This window comes from Lytechinus variegatus, chromosome 14, assembly GCF_018143015.1.
Source record: "Lytechinus variegatus isolate NC3 chromosome 14, Lvar_3.0, whole genome shotgun sequence".
Classification (NCBI taxonomy): Eukaryota; Metazoa; Echinodermata; class Echinoidea; order Temnopleuroida; family Toxopneustidae; genus Lytechinus; species Lytechinus variegatus.
The window spans coordinates 8,918,755-8,940,585 of record NC_054753.1 but is presented as its reverse complement, the minus strand read 5'-3'; the positions used below and the strand labels follow the sequence as shown (position 1 = coordinate 8,940,585).

The following is a 21,831-nucleotide window of genomic DNA, read 5'->3' as shown; positions in this document are numbered from 1 at the left end:
ACAAGAGCAATAATACAGGATTTTTAACACATTTTCTCCCTGAAGAAGCAAATATTAATGATCACTGTCAACTAAATTTAGGCGATAATAAAGAGAAATGGTCCAAAACTCTAAACTCTGAAATTTTGCTTATGTTATATCTAGAATTATCAACCGGAGTTCGGCAGTTGTTCACAATCATGTATGTAGAATCGTCGTTCACATGTCAAAGCCGTGCGTTATCATCATTTACCATTGACCTGTTGCGAGTTGCATAAATATTATACCCAAGCGTCCATGAACAATCAACTCCGCTTTATCTCAAAACTCCTTGACACAGCTGGGTATTTTCGCAACATTATTGCGCATGCAAAATACGAAAAATTGTTATCGTTAAAGGGGAATCCAGCCTTGGCCATAAAATGTTGTGTTGGGAAGGCGAAAAATAAATTAAATAGAATGGCGAAAGTTTGAAAGAAATCGGACAAGCAATAAGAAAGTTATAGCTGCTTTAAAATTGAGATCACTAATAGAATGTAGATTTCAAATTGGCAACTGGGTAAGTAAATTATGACAAGGGGCAAGGACAACTTTCCCATAGGCCATGTACTTTATTATCAGGGATTTGTGGTTTTCTCCTAAGTACCCATTCCCCTGGGGCAGTAATCTAAACATAATCCAGGCAGTATATAGTTTTATGTCCTCATGAACGAAAAATACAATTCAAAATAAAACTTTTTGGAAAAATGACATTTTAGCCATAATATGTATTGGAGTACATGGAAGAGTAGTCCTTGCCTTACATCACTATGACATCCCATATGCGGCCAATTTGAAGTCTCCATGGGTATAGTGATTACCAATATTTATAACATTTAAAAATTCATAACTTTTTTGTTGTTTGTCCAATATTGATCAAACTTTCACCTATCGACTTGTCTGATTTTTCTTTTTCTTATAAAAGCAAGTTATTATTTGGGTTGGATTCCCCTTTAACCCCTTAGTGACTTCGTAAGTTAGTGATAAACAATTCTAGAATCGTAGATAATGAATCGTCGTTAGAGAGATATTGTTCACGGTAAAATACATAAGCGCTCTCAGACTTGGAGATAAATAATAATTTGGGTTCGACGCAACATGAAGCTACACTGTTTTTAAAAAAAAAACGCTGTTCAAAATTTTAAGCACGTTGTTTAAGCCCGTCACTCTAACAACAGTTGTTTGTTTAAACTTTGTAAATAAGTTGTTTAAAAAGTTTAAACAATTACAAAAAAGTTAAATCAACTAGTTGTTAGAGTGACAGGCTTAAACAATTTGCTTTAATTTTTTTTACTTTGTAATGTCTTTCATGTTTAGCAACTTTAGTTTACTTTGTTGAACTTGAAATCATGTTTGTAATAGAAATGATGATCAAACATTTGAATAATCAATACTGTTTATTTTTTTTAATTCCATTGAGCCTTCCAAAAGTTGGTTTAATTCATTGACTTAATATGGTTGCCATTCGTAAGCTTGATTCCCACAACACGAAATGGATTTCATCAGTCAATTGATCGGCTGTTTGGATAAGTGAAAGGGGTTGTCGGAAGGGGAGGGAGTTGCCAATATAGCCCAAATATTTTGACAAAAACAAAAGAATACGTTTCGTTAATAACCATATTTCTCAACATTAGCTTTGATTTCACTTTTCGTCGCACTCATGGGCAAGAAACGATAGAACATGTCTGAAAATAAAAAGACAACAAAATACATTCGTTACCCTGCTTTTCAGCCCGCGCTAGTTCATGCATACTTAGCGAAGTTAAACATGTGCTTTCTATCTATTTTTTTAAACATTCTTGCTGTTTAAGCCTTTTTTTCTGTGAAAGCCCAGACTTTCCCAATTTAATTTCCTCCCTGTTGTGCGTTTTAAAACCCCTTAGTAATTGAAGCCAATAAGAATAATGAACCTTTCAATCTGAACATTGCTGAACCCAACCCAAAGTTCATTCCACCTCATCATTCTGCAAAAACCGTTTAGTTACCAAGCCATAATAGAACACAAACATCTCCGAACCACTGGAGTGCGAAGTCACAGGTGTTTAGGCCAAGTAAGGGAAACAATTTTCTCACATGATCTTACAAGCTCTTTAAACGCAATTCTTGTTCTTTGCGTCGTCTGCGCTGCGTTGTTAAAAATTGTGCTAACCGCCTTTTTTTCTCAACGTGTGTACACCAGCGCTGGACTGAATCATCTGATCATCAAAATAAATAGAACTGTTAATGCATTTAATCGCTGGAACTGTCCAAAAAGCTGAAGAAATTTGATAGCATCATGTCCAGATTGGGCCAGATATCAAGGATTCTTCTACGCAAGAAGCAAATCAATATGGATCCGAAAGCAGCGGCGGCTTCGAGGCTTAGGAGATGCCTTTCCGTGTGGGATTTGATCCTTCTTGGCATTGGGAATACGTTAGGCGCCGGTATCTATGTCATCACGGGTGAGGTGTCCAAGTGGGTCGCTGGACCAGCTCTCATACTCTCCTTCATGATTGCTGCTGTTGCCGCCGTCCTGGCAGGTATCGTTATCAAAATTATTTATATTTTGTAGAATAAACTGACTATCTGATAATACAGCTATGCCTGCATGTGGCCTCGAGGGAAGTGGCCACTGAAGCAAAAAGAATGAATGATTAAGTGAATGACCGACTGTCTGAATGACTGAAGGAACGGTAAATGAATGAATGATCGAATGAATATTGATTGATTGATTGATTGAATGAACGAACAAACGAATGAATGAATAAAATGATCCAAATTGAACGAATCCAAATGAATTGATGTATATTTCTGATAGGTTTAACTAATAATTTAACTTAGGTTTTGTGTATAATTTACATATTTTTATGCCTAATTTGATATTTTGTACAGCGCATATAGAGAGTCTTTTGACTATTATGCGCTATATAAATTTCAAATATTTTTATTATCATTATAAAGGCGTGTGTGTGTGTTTGTGTGTGTTTGAGTTATGTTAGACGTGTACCAATCAGATATGATTATTTACGTCTGGGACCGACCTTTAACGTCACCATCCGAAAGACGTGACCTGGGGAGTGTTTCATGAAAGGACTTGTCGGACGTTTCATCCGACAAGTCCTGTTTTATCCGACAGTTACTATGGTAACAGTGACTCTCAGCCAATCATTATCAAGGAAAGTTGACAGATCTGACAACTTGTCGGACGAAAATGTTGATGAAACGCTCCCCAGGGCTCAAACCTCGAACCTCTGCATCAATTTGTAACTTCCCCACATAGCTTGGATTACAGGCGCACGCCACAACGCCCAGTCAAGATTCAACTTTCAACATATCCCATGCAGTGTTTCTCATGTTTTACGTTTTGTTTAGAATACAATTGCTTAGAAGCTTATGTTAGGAATAGATCGTGGTTTTAGATACAAAAGGCCTTAGCAATTATGCCCGCTCATTAAACATTCTCTTTACGTTTTCTTTCTTTCTCCATACCCCTCCCCCTCTTGATCTATCGCCAATCCCCATCCTCATCTCTTCGCGCCTGTGATTGACCAGTCATCTGTAATCCTTGCAATTAATAATAATAATGATAATAACTAGCATTTAGTACGCTCTCCATAACTATATCACAGAGTTACAAACGAGTTTAAAACAAGAGTACATAATAATTACAATAAAAATACATTCAAAAGAAATTAATCGGAAAAGAGGCATGTTTTTAGAAGTTTCTTGAATTGATCTGAACATTTTGATGATTTAAATAATGAAAGTGGGTAAGTTGTTCTATTCTTTGGAAGCATTAACACTAAACGTGCGATCACCTGTTTTTGAACGAGTTTTGGGAATGGCAAGCAAATATGGGTCTTTAGACGAACGGAGATTAGGGCGAGTTGGTCTATGGGAATTCAGCAAGACTATCTTTGATATATTTGGCATCTGGTTATTAAAGGCTTTGAAGACAAAAAGAAGTAATTTAAAGACAATTGTCTTCTTTACAGGGAGCCAATGAAGAAAGGCCAGGATCATGACGTCGGTCCACCTTAAGGATAATACGGGCTGCCCAGTTTTGTAAACTTTGTAGGCGCTTCAAATAAACTTTGGGAACAGATGTTGATTAGAAACACATACCTATTTCGTGATTCAAATTCAAATTAAATTCAAATTAACACCCATTTTCTACCGTTTCAAAACATTTTTCATAAACATTAATTCATACAAAATCAAATTGTTATGCAGAATATAAATATGTACATGTTGGGTTTAAAGAAGAAGGCGTATACCCTAAAAGCCGAGGCCTGTGGCGGGATACGCCTAGACATTCATTTTATATTATTTATATTGTCATTATCTATATTATTTGTTTATATTATCGGAATTATCTTTATGTATCTATTCTCACAAGTAATTACTCATTATTTTCAGGAATGTGTTTTGCTGAGCTCGGTGCCCGCGTTCCAAAGGCGGGCTCTGCCTATGTCTACACCTACGTCACAATGGGCGAATTCATTGGATTCTTCGTTGGTTGGAACGTCCTCATTGAAAATATTTTAGGTATCTACAAAATATAAAAAGGAAATCCGAAAGCATTCATTTAAATAATTTCACAGAAAAGGGTGTCATTCATCAAAGGAATGACAATACACAAATCAGGAAAATTGATAGCATGTATCAAATTCTAACAAACTATCGTTATCTTTAATGCGGTTGTTGAGTTTAAAGAAAATGTTTTATAAATATTGAAACATCAATGTTCAAATGTTAAGCAATAAATGTGACGAATTGAGCAGTGCTATTCATTACATTATCACTTCAAACAATGAACCAATCTCTTACTGTGTAATGTTAAATCTTTTTTAGCTAAAGATTTCGAGGTTTTTAGGCTTTCTTCAGGTCTGGCATGATTCGATATACCATTCCCTGTAATTTCTACCCTAACGAGGACAAAATCATATAATCCTAAATTTTTTCCTTAATTTTTTTCGGAAATAGGAGCAGCATCGGTTGCCAGGGCAACGACAGCCTACATCGACGCCATGATAGGTAACAAGATGGATGCTTTCCTATCCGCCAATTTTGCCATGCACACGTCATGGTTAGCCGAATATCCGGACTTCCTTGGGACAGGGTTCTGCATTATTTCGTCAGGTAAACAAAGTAGATAGAGATCCGAGTTGAAGACTTAGAGATTTTATATGATGACGGTGATGGCAACGATGATGGTGATTATAATGATGATGATGACGATGATGATAATGTTTACAATAATGATGAAAATATTGGTGATGATGATGATGATGATAGTGATGTTTACAATAATGATGATGATAATATTGGCGATGGTGATGACGATGATGATGTTGATGATGATGATAGTGATGTATGATAATATTGGTGATGATGATGATGACGATAATGATGTTGATAATCGTGGTGGCTCACAGTATTTTTGTGGCAGGATTGATTTTTAAAAAAACAAGACGCATAATACAAGAAACAGCTCAATCTAGAGTGCACGATAGAAGACTTTTAAAATGTTGGGCAACATACTGTCCATTGTGTTGTGTAATGTATGTTGGTAAAATATATATTCTGGGCAATTATTATCCAATTTAGCAAATTTATTACCCAATTATTAGTTTTTACTACCCAACTTGGGCAGATTTTAGCCAATAGTTATGTGGACAGTATGCTGCCCAGAGTTGGTTAAAAGTTGGGCTTTTCTTTTGCCAAACTATTTTAAGAGTATGTTGCAGAAGAAAAACGGCAAAATGTCAGTTTTATACCATCCCCTGTCTTTATACGACTCCCAAATTTGTCCTTCATGATTCTCTAGTTTCTTATTCATAAGACTTCAATTATTGGTACCACAGTTCCATCGTTGTGTCGTGTTGGGATCGGTAATTATTGAAGGGAAGCGTAATAAGGAAACATTGGACAAAGCTATACAGTTCAAAATCACAAAGTATTTAATCATCAGTTGCAGTTGAATGTTCACAATTCGAAATACATGAAGATTCAGATATAATAGGAGACAATGAATATAAAATAATTTAGAAGTATCAGATTGAGATTCGGAGTGAAGTTAAATTAATATTCGATGGACGTCTAAGTCTTGGAGTCAGTCACTCTATGTGGATGAGAGGGGGTCTAGTATTCTTCTGTTCTATCTCTAAATCAAGAAGCCTTTTTATATCATTAGTTTTGGGGTGTAGCAATTTAAGTTGGGGGATGTAAACTTGTTCTGATTGGTCTACATGTAACTGTCTGTCTATCAAACTTTCTCTGGTATAAGGGTGTGGTGATGCTCTGTGCAAGTGTCTGGGGCAGGAAGTGTGAGTCATACTTCTTCCATGAAGTTAGCTGACGTCACTGAGGGTTGGTCTTTTTATTGTTAAGGATTAGGAGTTAAATGGTATCGGGGGTTTTGGGATTCTTAGATGACATTGGGAGAGTTTGTAAACAAGTGAAGGTGAATGACTGAAAGGATAACAGGAAGTTAAATACATACTACATAACATTTGATTTTCATTTATCGTCACTGAGGGTTGGTCTTTTATGGTCAATGATTAGGAGTTAATGGTATCGGGGGTTTTGGGATTCTTAGATGACATTGGGAGAGTTTGTAAACAAGTGAAGGTGAATGACGGAAAGGATAACAGGAAGTTAAATACATACTACATAACATTTGATTGTCATTTATCTGGTCTTCATTTCTTCAGTATTAATGGGCATCGGTGTGAAGACGTCCTCTGTATTCAACAACGTGTTCACCGGTCTCAACCTGATAGTCATCATCTACATCATCATCTGTGGTTTCTTCAAGATCGTCCCTTCAAACTGGACCATACCCATGGATCAACTTCCAACGGTAGATGAAAAAATATCTCTCTATATTCCGAGATACAGCATTGCGATTGTCATCATAATTATTTATTTGTAATACTCTTCCGTTGTATGAAGCGCTGCGGTTTAAAAAAAATGATTATTATTTTCATTATCAATATGATTTTCATTTTTATTATCATTTATTATGATCATTATTATTTGTTTCATATTCTTTTATTCGGGCAGGGTCTGATGGATTAATATTTATCATAAAATCAGGCAATTTATTCTTCAGGGCCCCGTCTTACAGAGAGTTACGATTGATTCAATCAATCGTAACTCTGTGAAAATCCATCAGTGTCATAGTGACAGGAAATGTGCAAAAATGTCCTTTGTAAACAAAGGAGATCACACCGAACTGTCAAGAAATCAATAAATTTATAGATATACATTAATATCTTGAAAAATTTAAGCAAACATGCATTTTATACGATTACTTTGCTGGCTTTCCATAGTTGCGATTGATCGGATCAATCGCAAGTCTTTGTAAGATGGGCCCAGTTTCACAACTTTTCAGCACTTCACACCCCAACGTGGAGCGTTGTGGCCCAGTGGATTAGTCTTCGGACTTTGAAACAGAGGGTCGTGGGTTCGCATCCCAGCCATGGCGTAACTTCCTTCAGCAAGAAACTGATCCACGATGTGCTGCACTCGACCCAGGTGAGGTACATGGGTACCGGTAGGAAGTAATTCCTTAAGAAGCTGTGTGCGCTATGAACGCCTAGCTTAGCCGGGTAATATAGGAGCGCCTTGAGCACCTAACAAGGTGGAAATGTGCGCAATATAAATATCCTGTATTATTATTATTAGTATTATTATTATACATTCTTAAAAATAACGCATAACCGAACAATATCCACATCGACTTGTTTTATTTTGGTGAGAATCACAAACATTATGCGCGTTCATCTAGAGTAGATGTGAACTGAGCATGCCCAGTAGGTATTGCTCAGGGTAGGATTGAATTACTGCAGTAGGCCTATACCCTTACCTAATTCCGATAACCTTGTTGGCCTCGGTGAGTATACCTAATAAGTATTCCCTATGCAATTTGTGAAAATGTGATGATCTTGATAAGTACTTCTGCAAATATAGTAGCACGTCTTATTTAGTGAGATAGAACCTGTTCATTGCAGCCGCTAACCTAAAATTGTTCTCTTCAAAAATACCGATCGTATCATTCATATTCCATAAGGGTCGTTTTAGTGACAAAAATGATCATGCCTCCAATGGTCAATATACTCTAAATCTTAAGATATACTATATTTTGAATAAAGGATTCAGGTATTCATACTTGACCAGTAACTCGATGTGTAGATTAGCTGAAGCAAGGAGTAAATGCACCGGTTCCAAAAGAAAAGAAAAAAATTTGTTCCATGATTATTATTTTTATTGCAGGTGCCTTGTAACAGCCAACCAAGTTCGTCATGGATAAATAGCTCCTCCTCCTCATCCTCCTCATCGTCATCAGTTGTAACAGGTGGCCCAGAGATGTGCTCCGAGTTCGGTACCGGGGGATTCTTCCCCTATGGACCTGGAGGGGTGTTTGCAGGTGCAGCTGTCTGCTTCTACGCGTTTATTGGGTTTGAGGTTGTAGCGACTGCTGGTAAGAGCAATAATGCACATGAGTGTTAAAAAGATTTTAGAGAATTTTTGTTAATAATGCTCGACAGGTAGTGATGTAACATATTACTTACATACAGAGCAAAATAGATAATAAAGAATGAGGGAGAGAGGGGGGGGGGGGGGCAGACAAATGACACGTGTCAATAATTGAAAGCGAGGTAGAAAGAGAATAATGTAGAATGTAAAATGCTCAAAGGGGGAAGAAAGAGAGAAAGAAGAAACACAATAATCAAGAACTTTATGCACCGTGAAAAATTATTTTTGTCATTTACTGCTTAAGTGTAGCATTTATCGATTTCGAAACCGCGATTTCTCATGTATTCGACAACATTGGTGCCACCCCTCTTAATATACACTTTAACCTTAACCACGTGACCCGAAACTTCTGACCAATCAGGTGAAGAGGTACGCAATCCGCAGAAGACCCTACCAATCGGCATCATGGTTTCTTTGCTCCTCACCTTCTTCGCATATTTGGGCGTGTCCTCGGTCATGACGCTCATGTGTCCGTATTTCCTATTGGACGAGGAGGCTCCGCTGCCTGTCGCGTTCGACAAAGTGGGTTGGACCGTAGCTCGTTACGTCATAGGAGTGGGCGGGATCTGTGGACTCATAACGAGGCAAGTTGGTTTGAAAAATGACTGATTGATGAAAACTAAATAATTACCCGATAAAGACGGTAGATCCTAGGGGGTGTTTTCTCTTCATTTTATTATTCACAATTTCCGTTCATTTTTTTTCTGCTGGGCGGAGTTATTCAAATACTAGTTTTGTGCTGTATGTATAAAAGTTTGTAGACCATCGGCATTTAATTTCTCAATAAACACTGTACTTTTATTATTCAAAGCTTTAATATTCTTCGTCAATTGTATACTAGACAATTAAAAAAATATTTTTCATGGTAAATATGAAGGATTTTCTTTTAAAATCTATTCTCATATCAAGGAATACACTTTTGGTTATTTTCAAAGTTTCTCTTAACGCCGCACCATGGTGGTAGACATTAAAATTTTCCCAATTTTCTCTTGATTTTAAATGTTAACGAAAATCCCCTTTTTCCCTTATTTCTCTCCCAATAGTTTGCATGTTTGCTTTGCCACGTTTTCTCTACCCCACGACGGGCCCGATGGCATGATCTTTAAGTGTCTTGGAGATGTACATATACTCTACATCATGATTTGTAAAGTGACTTTTCGTGCTCTATCATGGAGGCAGACATTCTTTCCCTATCCCTTTCCTCATTTTTTTCTGTTTTAAATTATCTCCTTTCTTTTGAATTCCCTCAAATAGCTTGTATGGTTGCATGTTTGCTTTGCCACGTTTTCTCTACTCTATGGCCGAGGATGGAATGATCTTTAAGTTTCTTGGTGAAGTTCATTCTCGTTTCCAGACGCCTCTCTATGCCTGTCTTACATCCGGGATCATTGCAGGTATCTCTCCTTGAATCAAAGTGACTGATTTAAATGCCCTTTCTTTCGAGTGTTGTGTGAAAAAAAAGAAAAAAAAAATGTGTTCGGTATCAATGGTTTGTTGGATATGCGGAGGAAATATCTGTTAACTAAGGGAGAACCTTTAGTTGAATATAATCGATTACGTAGCTCAGGTTGATGGATAATACATAAGGCCGAACTCGTGTAAAAATTTTGAAGGAGACTATATTTTCGGATTACTAATGTTATTTTGCATTACATCTAATGTGCTGACATTATTAGAAATTTACATTGAAAATATACATTTATTTACTCTAAGGTTCCGTAACACAAAAGTAAGCAATCGATCGTACGCTTGATTTTCACGATTGATTGTGCATTATAGTCAATGGAATCATTCGTAGAAAAATGTTCTACAATCATTGCTAAACTTTGTGTTCTGGGTACCAGGTGCCTTTTTTTAATAAACTGATTGTGCATTTTTGATGTTCGACTATTTTCCAACACAAAGGAGACAGAAGTAAGGGAAATTTATTTTGAAGTGATTTGAAACCAAGCTTATGTTTCTTAATCTATGTCTGATCAAATTAAATTCATCTCATCAAAAGTCACCGTTAAAGTAAAAAAAAAACACAAAAAAAACCCTCAACTCTTTTCATACAGGTATAATCACGCTGGTCATCGACCTCCAATCTCTTGTTAACGTCGTGGTCATGGGCGCATTGGTACCCTTCCTCACCGTGGCGGCATGCGTCATCATACTCAGGTACCGTACATAGGTCGAGAATGATATTCACACCTCACGATGGTTGATACATCGTTTGATTTTAATCTTTTCAAATGGTTCCCTTCTTAAAACGCGATTAAACAAACATAAACAACGAGTCAACGTGTTTTCCTTATGCCTACTTTATATTCATTTAATTTTATATACTGCAGTTTGACTTTCCGTTTTCTTCTTGTTTCTCTTTCAATCTATCCTATAAAAATGTGATGATAATGAAGACGATGATGGTTATGATAATGATGATGATGGAACATAAAATAGAGAACTAATCTTTAAAAAAATGTGGTACTCTTTTTTTTAGAAGTTTATAATGAATCCTACTTAATTGATTTCAGAGAGATGTTTAATTCTTATACCGGCACCTAGTGAGCCTTAGATTTCTCATCCATGACGCGGAAACTTCTGATGGGGGGTGGGGGAGGGGGTGTGCTAACCACGCATGAATAATAGAGAGCACGGGCTACGTTGTAAAATCTAAAGCCCCCTCCCCCAAATAACTTTCAGGTCGTAGCAAAAACGTTCTCCTCTTCATAACTATTCCCTTTTCTTTCCTTTTCACCTGTTTCAGATATGAGCCTGACATGTCAGCCCCGGCTTCCTCACACACCTTTCTCTTCCCGCAGATCGACGGGTACACCATGGGGTATGCCGACGCCAGACGATCCACCATATCTAAGTTCTTGAGCCAAGCGTTCAGGCCGGTTTATGACGAACCGACGCCCCTGTCATTCAAAGTCGTCATAGTCTGTGTGGTTTTATTCAGTAAGAACCGGAGGAACCTTTCGAATTTGGATATTTCAATTCAAACTTTATTGGGGGCATTTTTCTTGAAACTTTTCAAAACTGTATCCTTTGTTAACTTCAAAAACATTTAAAATGTGTTTGCTTGCTATATGAACGTGGTGGGCTGATATCATTTAGAGATTAACAAAAATATGAGCAAATAAACATTTACTTATTTTTAAACGTACACTCTTCGGAACAAATCATTTCTATACATTAGTATAATCCAGCAGGCTTAATTTAATATTATTTTTCGATATATGTTGTATGAAAGAAAATAAAAATTGTGACATGTAAACTTACAAAATCATAGATATCTACTTTAGATGTGGAAGAGTTTTATATCGATTGAATATCTAAAAATCAAAGTGTATATTTTTTTATGTATAGTTAATTATTCATAATTATCTGTACAATCATATTTCGTTACCCAGTTTGTACGTGTTTCGGAATGGAATCCATAATCATATTTGCTGGAGAAGATCTCGAAAATCGCGAGATTTGGGCAATTACTACAGCGTCTGCAATCGGAGCGTTAATGCTCATTCTTTTGATTGTCATCTGGAGACAGCCGGAAAGTAGAGTCTCAATAGCTTTCAAGGTAACTAAAATATCATAGAAAAATGGTGGATATTCTTAAATATTTTTCATTTTATGAATAATATGTAAATAGGCTTTTAAGATGCATGATGAAAGGACTGTTTACAAAAAAATATGATATTCAATCATTCAACGCTTTATATGAATGATCATTTGTAAATTTTAATTTGCATAACATCTTACTAGTAGTCCTCTTTTTCAAAATGCTCATTTCATTTTATTTACTAATAAACGAATGCTGTAGGACTACTGGATATTCAATAAATGTTTTATGATAGAAATCATGCAATCTATGCCATATTTGAATTGTATCAATATTGTTTGTGTCAATTATCAGTTTTGTTTGAAATGAAGTATTAACTGGTTTGAACCGAATTAGTTTAATTTTAAGTCACAGCTGATAAAACATCAGACAAATGCATCTTAGTAAGTCTGTGAACAATAAAGTATTGTAGATTTGATAAGTATTGAAATGGGGGCAGAGGAGAGTCCGAATACATACTGATGGACTGAGTGTTTTGCCAGAGATAATGCAGAACTGTTTTGGTGGCAGCAGTGGGATGGTAATATAGGTCGCATTTAATATGTTTTGCATTCGTTCACACAAAGTAGCTGTTCTGCACAACTTCCAATTGGTAGGGAGTTTTTGCATCGCTGCGCAGAACACTTTAGAACTTAATAAATGTATTGTCAAATGTCATTCATGACAATAGGCACCCAAGAAGCCTTTGCCGACAATTGGTGAATCCAAAAAGTAGTTTTCGTCCTTGAATCTGGACAATCGACGTAATATTTGCAAATTTTTCGTTTAGCTCCGAAACTTAGGATGAACAGCTATTCCGGTTCACTGATTTTAGAAAAAAGACCCCCACCTCTTCATTGTTATTTTACGTGAATTTTCAATACATTTATTGTGTGCTTGGATTTGTTCTGTGTGATGGCAGTGCGAAAACTCGCTAGCATTATCGTTTGCGTGTTCACAATTTCGTCTTTGTTGTATATAGGCCTAAGTACAACTCGTATCTCTGATGCCAATAAGAGCTTGATTACTTACTTATATCTCAATTAACCCTTTGCGCGCTTATATTGCAATCTTGCACATTCGTACAATTAAATTTCAGCAATAATAATTAGTTTTCTCCCCTACCTTCAAATAAGAGAAGCTAATGAAAGGCAATTGTTCTTGAATAACATCTATACTATAATCACAAATATCAATGGAGCAGTATGGAAATCTTTAATTAAAGAAAATTTAAATGGAAACAAATGTCATTATTATCCATCCAAAAGTAATTCAGAGTGCAAATAGTTAGGAGGAATCTTATAGGGCACTCTTGATGTTTCTTCTGCAAAAAAATCATGTAGACATGGTAGAGCAGCCCGCTTCATAAAGAGTTATACCACTATAGATTTGGGAGTTGACTCCCAGCTGACGCCTTTTCCGAGTCATATTTGACTCTGCAGAAATACAAATGTATCTACTCGTTTGATTTTCAGGTTCCTATGGTTCCGCTACTACCAGCTCTTAGTATACTTATCGATTCGTATCTCCTCATGAAGATGGACGCCATGACATGGGTTAGATACATCGTTTTAATTCTTATAGGTAAGTTAGTCTGGGTTCGGTTGCAGTTAGAGTTGCAATCAATTGCAGCTTAATTTTCAACTAAGTCACAAAACGCACATTTTTTAATACTTTTTTAAGTTACGTTCAATCTAAACTATATCGGCAATGTTCCTTGGTTAGAGTAAGTTATTGAAATATCTATAACTGGAATAGGAATTTTTTATTTGTTAAGATTGCTATTATTAATTGAAGATCTCTTGCAAGCTTTCGTTTCCTTTTACCAAATTTTTGTACGTTTGAAAGATAAAATCTTAATGAGTGTCCCCCTAAAAATGCAACTCGCCTAAAATTATATTCATATCATTCAAACCTAAGAAACGAACGAAGTGCACCATACATACAAATGAGTTCATAGATTGCCGTCTGAGAGACGGTCTCTCATACTATGTCCACGTAATCATTTACTCTTATATACTTGGCTGTACGCAGACATTTTTGTGGGGGGCAGCATGCGTAAACTTTTTCGAAAAAAGCTTGAAAGCGAGGTTGCGAATCGACCGAGCTTGTCATTTTGGAGTTTTTGCCTTTTTAAAAAGTGGAATCGAATGATTTCTTGCATACTTTTGTTGAATTTTTTTTCAGTAATAAAAATGTAAGTTTCCAAAATTTCTGAGAGGGCAACCTCCCCCTCCCCCCCTGCTGCGTGCGGCCACCCTTATTGATGCCCTAGATCTTGTTCTATTTAAAGACACGATTGGAGAATTGACCCTTTGGAAACCAATTATTTTCTTTTCTTTATTTTTTTCTTTTATTATAATTCATAAAAGCTTATAGTGAAGCTAAATATGGGTGAGCTTTTAGGATACTGGATAAAACATTTTATAGAAATGGAAAATGATATAACGATTCTATTCTACTTATCGTTTGATTCTAATTTAATGTTCAGGTTTAGTCATCTACTTGTGCTACAGTGTTTGGAATAGCAACGAGCGTTACGTGAAACCGAAGCGATTCCGCTACCCAAGCACCCCGGCCGAGGCCCAGCAAGGCGGACGATGTCGGCGTACGAGCAGTATCATGCTCTGTAGCGAATCAGGCTGTACCCACGATCTTCCTCACAACCTGCTGGACATTGGAAAGAAAAACAGCGTCCAGAATACAGAACCGACTGAGATTACTAAACTTATCAGCGAAGCTTCAACTTGATTGCTTTTCTCGATTCGAAATCCTTGTTGCAGTCCGCTGTGGACACTCATTGCCGGTGGACCGTATCCGCCGCTACATCAGACGTACGTCCTTTTAATCAGGAAGCGTCTAAATCCATTGATTAATACATACATCCATTTTAATCTATACTTTGACAAAATTTCGCAAATATGCTTGAAATTCAAGACGCCTTGGCACTTTTTAAGTGCTATTCGTATGTGACCTTGTTTTCAGAATTCGTATTTAAGAGAGCAATATCACTTTGTCGTTGACCTATTCAAAGTCAGATATCCAGCAATATATATATATATATAAATAACTCATGAAGTGCAATTGGATAGATTTGTGCTAGTATTATATGTCATGATATTGCAATATCATAATATAAAAATATAGGTTTAGCATGTAAGAGTAAATTCCAGCCAATGTAATATGAGTCCGTTTCCAATATATGTTCATAAATCATTAATAACCTCGTATTATTGGTCACTTTAAAGACAATACTGCACCCGGCAAGTGCGTACATGAAGACAAAGAGTTTAAATGCATTTTACGTCATTTACGAGAATTATTGAACTAAATAAAAGAAGGAACCTTTTCACTAAATAAAAGAAGGAACCTTTTCTATAGGCTTCATGGTTGAATTGTCGGGCCTTTTTGCAATCACTCTTGTTGTTATCACTCTCATCGGAATTGATTATGCTGATTATAAGTTCTCTTAAACCAGGCTTTTTAAATTAGTGCTAATTGGCCTGCGTTAGCTATGAATATAGTCATTCCCAAAATGATTATTTTACGATTGCTACATGCGATGTCATTCCAAGGTTCACTCTAAAAGGATTGGTCAAAATGACCATTCTCTTGGTTGATATGTTTCTGACCGATAAAAATTGTCAATATGAACCAACTTCCTGGTAAATTGTAACCAACAATTTGGTTGATTTTGACCATTTTTTCTCGATCGGACACTAAATGAACCAAAATCATCTTTTTTTGAGTACATGTATTGTTTGAACGCTGTTTGTCATACATGAAAATGATGATAAAATAAATCATTTTAATGACTTGCCTCTTCAATTATCTTCCCAGCGACTAAAAAAAGTAAATGGAGATAATGTGCAATAAAGGAAAGGCAAAAGGGAACTTGATCTAATTTTTCTTGAATGGTGCACTGACACTTCGCCAAACACCCTTAGCACGCTTAGTGAATGGAATTCGAGTAAAGATGATTAAATACCAGAAAATGAGATATGCGACCATTTTCGTACATTTAGGAATTCAAAGATCATGAATAAAGAACTGTGCACTTTTAGAATGAAGTTTATGAATAAAGTGTTAAGTAAAACAGGATAAATTTCATAAATAAAGTATGCGATGATGATTAAATAAGAGTCAGAAGTATCTCTCAGCAAAAGGTGTACTAATTTAGAAAATAAAACGGACTCCTTTAGATAGGAGCTAAACTACCTTAACTGACAAGTACTTATTAAATCTGAAATAAAAAAAATTCCGTCACCCTTTGAAAGAGAATAATTTAATCAATTGGTGCCAATTATTAGAGTATATCGGCTGAAAATGCGATTGATTGAAAGATCATAAGAAGCAATAATCCTGAGAAGGCCGAGGGAGAGAACGCTTGAAGTTCTGAAATAAGTGTACTCTCACACCCCACTCCCTCTCATCACATGGTTGCAAAGATATAAATCCCATGAATCTCATCTAAAATTTACCGACAATTTAATATTCATGTCTTGGAGAAAAGACAATATGGTATATAAAAGAGAAAGCGCGACAAAACGGCTACGATACGGGGCCGTTCCTCAAAGGACTTAAGCGAACAATGTTAATACATGCGAATAATCCCTGTGCTCATGGAGTAACTTTAATACCGCATTTCATCTTCAGGTTTTTCAAGACATTATTCAGACAATATCTTCTTTTGCTCGAACAAGTCAGAACGGTGCTCTTTACCTGAGCAATGCACTGTGTGATTATGGGAAGGCCCTATAGTTTTTGGATTGGCACCTAGGGACATTCCCACTGATTTTCATTGTAGTTAGTTGCAATCTCGGAATGCACTAAATACTTTAGAAATACAATACTCAATTTTTTCGATGTAAAATATTCTGTTTGTAAAACAGAGGGTTAAATTAAATTGTTGAACCTGTTGTCTCTGACAGTGGACTTGTTCCCAAAATATAAATCGTTAAGCATGACATTCCAGGTTACTTTTTTAGTATATTCGTTTTTTTAGCTCTTGTTCTATCCAGGCTTAATAAGGAAAACACTTATTAGAAGTATCTGTAGCCAAATTCCTGCTCCTCGTCGACAGACATCTGAGAACCTGATTTAAACACGGGATTCTAAACCGATTTTCTACCTTTTACTTTGGTTGATCAGTTTTGAATAATTTCATGAATGAATGAGCGATTTTAATTGATAAAAATAATCATACTAAACTCCTATTCATCCCGTAAAAGAAGCAACGATTGAAAGGAACAATATTTGTGTTGGTAGTGCCATGGAAAGTTTATTTTCTACTCGTGAGAAAATATTTCATCGACGTTTACTTTGAAAGAGAATGCTCGAAAGTCTTCCCTTAATTCGAATTAAAAAAACGTCTAACTTTTAGAATACTTCGGTATTAACTTTGTTGAATACTGCGGCTTTTGATGTAGCAATATAGCATATCGCTTCATGTGACAAATGAATTCAATTGACATTTATATTAGCCAGTCCTATTTTCACCTTTCCAAATAATTGTGAGACCAATGACTGCAAAAGACTTTAGAATACGCTATTTTTATATATCATGTGATTTTCATAAACAATACCAGATTTACCTAGAAAATTAGCAGAAATGTGTTTCATTATGAAAGTATTGGTGTGATGATTGTGTGCGCTTGTGCGAGGGGGAGAATGTGGTTGTGTGTTTTCGCGTATGGATGTAGGCTTTTGGGTGCAACTGTGCGTGTGCGTTATGGCGATATAGCAGCTTGATCCGGGATTTATGTTATCAGTTGCTTAGTTGATTTTGATCATAATGAATTTATCATAAACTATTGATATAAAGTAAATGGACATGAATTATCATTTACCTATGTATCCACATGTCATCTATCCATCCATTCCATCTCTCCATTAAGCTACCAATCTATTAAACTCTTTACCTCTCCATTTACCTTTCTATCCATCAACATATCACTCATCCATAATTCCTCCCCTCCATTCATCTTCTTTCCCTGTCCATCCATCCAATGTAGCTATCCCTATTTGACTCGTTCCACTCATCCTTCTACCAATTCATGTATAATTTATCCCATTCATCTAACTATCCATCCATCATTCTATCCATCCATAAATTTATTTACTCTATACACTGTAAAAACGCTGCTTAAAATTATAAGCATGTTGTTTAAGCCTGTCACTCTAACAAGTGCTGTTTAAACTTTTTAAACAACTATTTAAACCTTCTAAACAACTGTTCAAACTCCTTAAACAAGTTGTTTAAAAAGTTTAAGCAATTACAAAAAGTTTAAACAACCTGTTGTTAGAGTGACATGCTTAAACAACGTGCTATTTTGTCATACACTCGTCCATTCATCTAAAAAAATTGTAGATGAATAGAGAAATGGAATAGAGGGATAGATAGCTCTAAAAAATATTGGGTAAAAGTGCTCTTTTTAATTATGTGCCCAACTACCATGGGGTATTTCTTAAATTCTTTGGGGCATTTTTATTTATCCAGTGTGATGATAAGTCTTCCCATTCTAAAGTATTTGCTCCTTATATTTTATCCTTACTGGACAATATACTTCCTGCATTGGGTAAAACACTGCTCCAAATTGGTTGGATACGTAATTACCCTTGTGGTGGTCAAAATTTTATCCAGGTGAATAACGTGGGTAAATGATGGGTTGATAGTTAATGTCCATTTACTTAATGGACGACTGTATAGAATTAGTTCCTTCCCATTAAGTTCTATCTATCCATCAATCTACCAATGCTCAAACTCATGATCATCTTAAAATTATTAATATAAAATCTGATTTGAGTTTAGTGACTATCAGTTAATCCATTAATCCCATTTGTTCTTTCTATCTCGAGTTGATGTTGATTTTTGTTTTCTATTTCAAATAAAAGGAAATGGTGATCACACAAATTGATCTGATCACTCCCCAAAATAAAATATGTGTAATGATCAAGTTTTAAAAGCAGATAAATGGAAAAACACTAAAAAAATAGGAAGAAAGGATAATAGGATTTGTGCTTTGAATGCATATATTATAAATGATGATTTCCCTGTGGACCTCTTTACTACGCAACAATGCAGTCTTTACTGGAGCCGGAGAGGGTAACTCCACACTACATATTGAAACTAATGGACTAAAAAAATGGTAGACTGAATATAAAACTTATCACAAAGATTAATATCTTTATTCATATATTATTGACAAAGAAACTCTTTTAGGCATGATATACATGTACATATATTCACATTACATATACACTAAATGTTTATACCATTGATGAAAGAGCTGCACATTATACATGATACAACATGTCAAAAAAGGCAATCTGTGAAAACATGACCTGGCTTTGGTAGACAGTGGATCTTTAAGGTCTGCTCACTGAACATGGACCTAGTTGCATGAAACTCTGTCATCTAATGATGGAGACTTGAATGATTGATTCTGATTGGTTGTTCAACAATGAAAGGTACAACAGTTTGCTACCATTCAGATGTAAATGTTGCAATAATGATAATCTTTATGCAATGGGACATTGGTCAGAAAAACTTCTCAAAACCTACATTAAGCCCATAGGCCATGTCTCTTCCAAATTAGTGCATATATCTTTGTGGAATAAAAATCAAAGTTGAATGATCAGAAAGGGGTCGTAGCATAGATCTTTGAGCATGAATTCATACAACACAACAATTTAAACAACTGAAAGAAATCAGAACATAACTTTAAATATATATATTACAAGAGAATCATATGTGCATCATATGCACTCAAGTTCAGTCATTAGAGACACTGCTGTAAATTTAACTCGCAGAATGTAGTCACATGACCTAACATTTTTTTTTTGAAACATGCAGATTTTCAGGAAAGTACTTAAAATATAATTCAACAGAAAAAGACAGAAGTAGATGATTGAAAATGAAACACAGAAATTAATTCATTGATAATCCCAAAACATAAAATAGAATTATAATGATATAGGAAAATTTGTATAGCTCACATATCCACCTTGTTAGGTGCTCGAGGCATGAATTAGGGCAATCATCTTCTTTTGAAAAATGCCCTCTACAATGGATAAAAAAAGAACCTTTGGTCAATTTTACAAGGTTTAAAAACATGCAGAATAGAATTCAATGGATTTCAGTTTTAGAAAGAAAGACAATGTATTGGATTGATTATCAAGGTGATATGAAATCATAATTTAATTAAGATACAAATAATAAACATCAATGGCATTAGTAAGAATGACACGCACAAGATACCTGGAAAAGTTTGAATATGCCCAAGGCAGAGCTGAGGGCATATGAACTGTTGCAGAGATAATTATTCTAATACCTGCCCACAAGATGTGTATTGAATGTTTTCCTACATAGTGATATGGATCTTTATTCTTCGATAAACCATCCTCATATTAAAACCAAGACCGGTCAATAGAACGATTCAATGTTAATAATAATAATAAACAGTTCTTGTATAGCGCATATCACAATTATGAATAATGTCTCTATGCGCTTCCAAAGGACTTGGATACCATTACCCAGCTGTAGCTTGGCTGCCGTAATTACTATGATTACAGCGCACACGCATTTCAAGGAATAAATTCCTGCCAGGTACCCATTCACCTCACCTGGGTTGAGTGCAGCACAATGTGGATAAATTTCTTGCTGAAGGAAATTACGCCATGGCTGGGATGTTACCAGTCATCTCGAAAATTTCCTGTTAAATGACCAGTCACGTGATCAAATTCAGTCAATCATTTGTTCATTAAGATCCATATCACCATTTTGTAATGGTTTATACTGGCTGCATATATTACCAATTTATGTTTAATATATATCTCACAAAGATACACAACAAATATAGAAAAAGGAATGTATTTAGAATCAAGGTGATTTAACGTGGAAAAATCATCAATATATCATTCTCAATACAATATATAAATTCCTGCCTGTTTATTAAATAATAATATAGGGTATTTATATTGCGCACATATCCATTTTGTTAGGTGCTCAAGGTGTTTCTAAATTACCCGGCCAATCTAGGCGTTCAGAGCGCACACAGCTTCTTAAGGAATTACTTCCTACCAGTACCCATTTACCTCACCTGGGTTGAGTGCAGCACATTGTGGATCAGTTTCTTGCTGAAGGAAATCACGCCATGGATGGGATTCAAACCCATGACCCTCTGTTTCAAAGTCCGGAGACTAATCCACTGGGCCACAACGCTCCACTCTAATCATGAAAAACTTACTAATTTTTTTTTGTAATATTCAAATGATACTTTTGACAGTTCATGAATAGCTATAATGCCTATTCCAATTTCAGTAAGCATTGAAAATGATTCATTGTTTAAAGTCAGTACAAGCAATCTTATTGAGACTACAAAATTCCTCCCCCCCCCCCTTCCCTTCAAAATTAATAAAATTGAGAGCTGAAATGTGACTGATTTTCCTCTGTCAAATTTTAATGACAAAGCTTATACCAACACTTTTAAAACCAATGAGAGTTTCATTTGCACATGAAAAAGTGAAAAAAGAGCTAGATAATTAAAAACAATTGTATTGGCATATTCAGTCTGTCCCTAAAAATACCCTGACCCTAGATATATCAATTGCATATGGTGATTGTGTAAGGGTTTTTCTATATTTTGATGAACGCAAGTGTGATAATCGTGATACTCGTCCCACTTTTCACCATACATACACGG

The 21,831-nt window shown here is 35.7% G+C and overlaps 1 protein-coding gene across 1 annotated transcript; it reads left to right on the top strand.

Annotated features, from left to right (window-relative positions):
* The first annotated feature begins 2,087 nt into the window (after positions 1-2,087).
* On the top strand, positions 2,088-15,448 carry LOC121427651 (cationic amino acid transporter 2-like). Its single transcript, XM_041624159.1, has 12 exons — positions 2,088-2,537; positions 4,417-4,545; positions 4,984-5,139; positions 6,714-6,862; positions 8,278-8,485; positions 8,903-9,125; positions 9,796-9,935; positions 10,599-10,701; positions 11,291-11,484; positions 11,940-12,106; positions 13,603-13,711; positions 14,619-15,448. The coding sequence occupies exons 1-12, from the start codon at positions 2,294-2,296 to the stop codon at positions 14,876-14,878; spliced, it is 2,082 nt and encodes a 693-aa protein (XP_041480093.1). The 5' UTR covers positions 2,088-2,293; the 3' UTR covers positions 14,879-15,448.
* Positions 15,449-21,831: the final 6,383 nt, after the last annotated feature.

Bases quoted from the DNA above. Each gene is read 5' to 3' on its own strand.
- LOC121427651 (XM_041624159.1), top strand. From the start codon at position 2,294: ATGTCCAGATTGGGCCAGATATCAAGGATTCTTCTACGCAAGAAGCAA. The intron at 4,546-4,983 runs GTATCTACAAAA...TTTCGGAAATAG, and splicing joins CCTCATTGAAAATATTTTAG to GAGCAGCATCGGTTGCCAGG. The intron at 11,485-11,939 runs GTAAGAACCGGA...TTCGTTACCCAG, and splicing joins AGTCTGTGTGGTTTTATTCA to TTTGTACGTGTTTCGGAATG.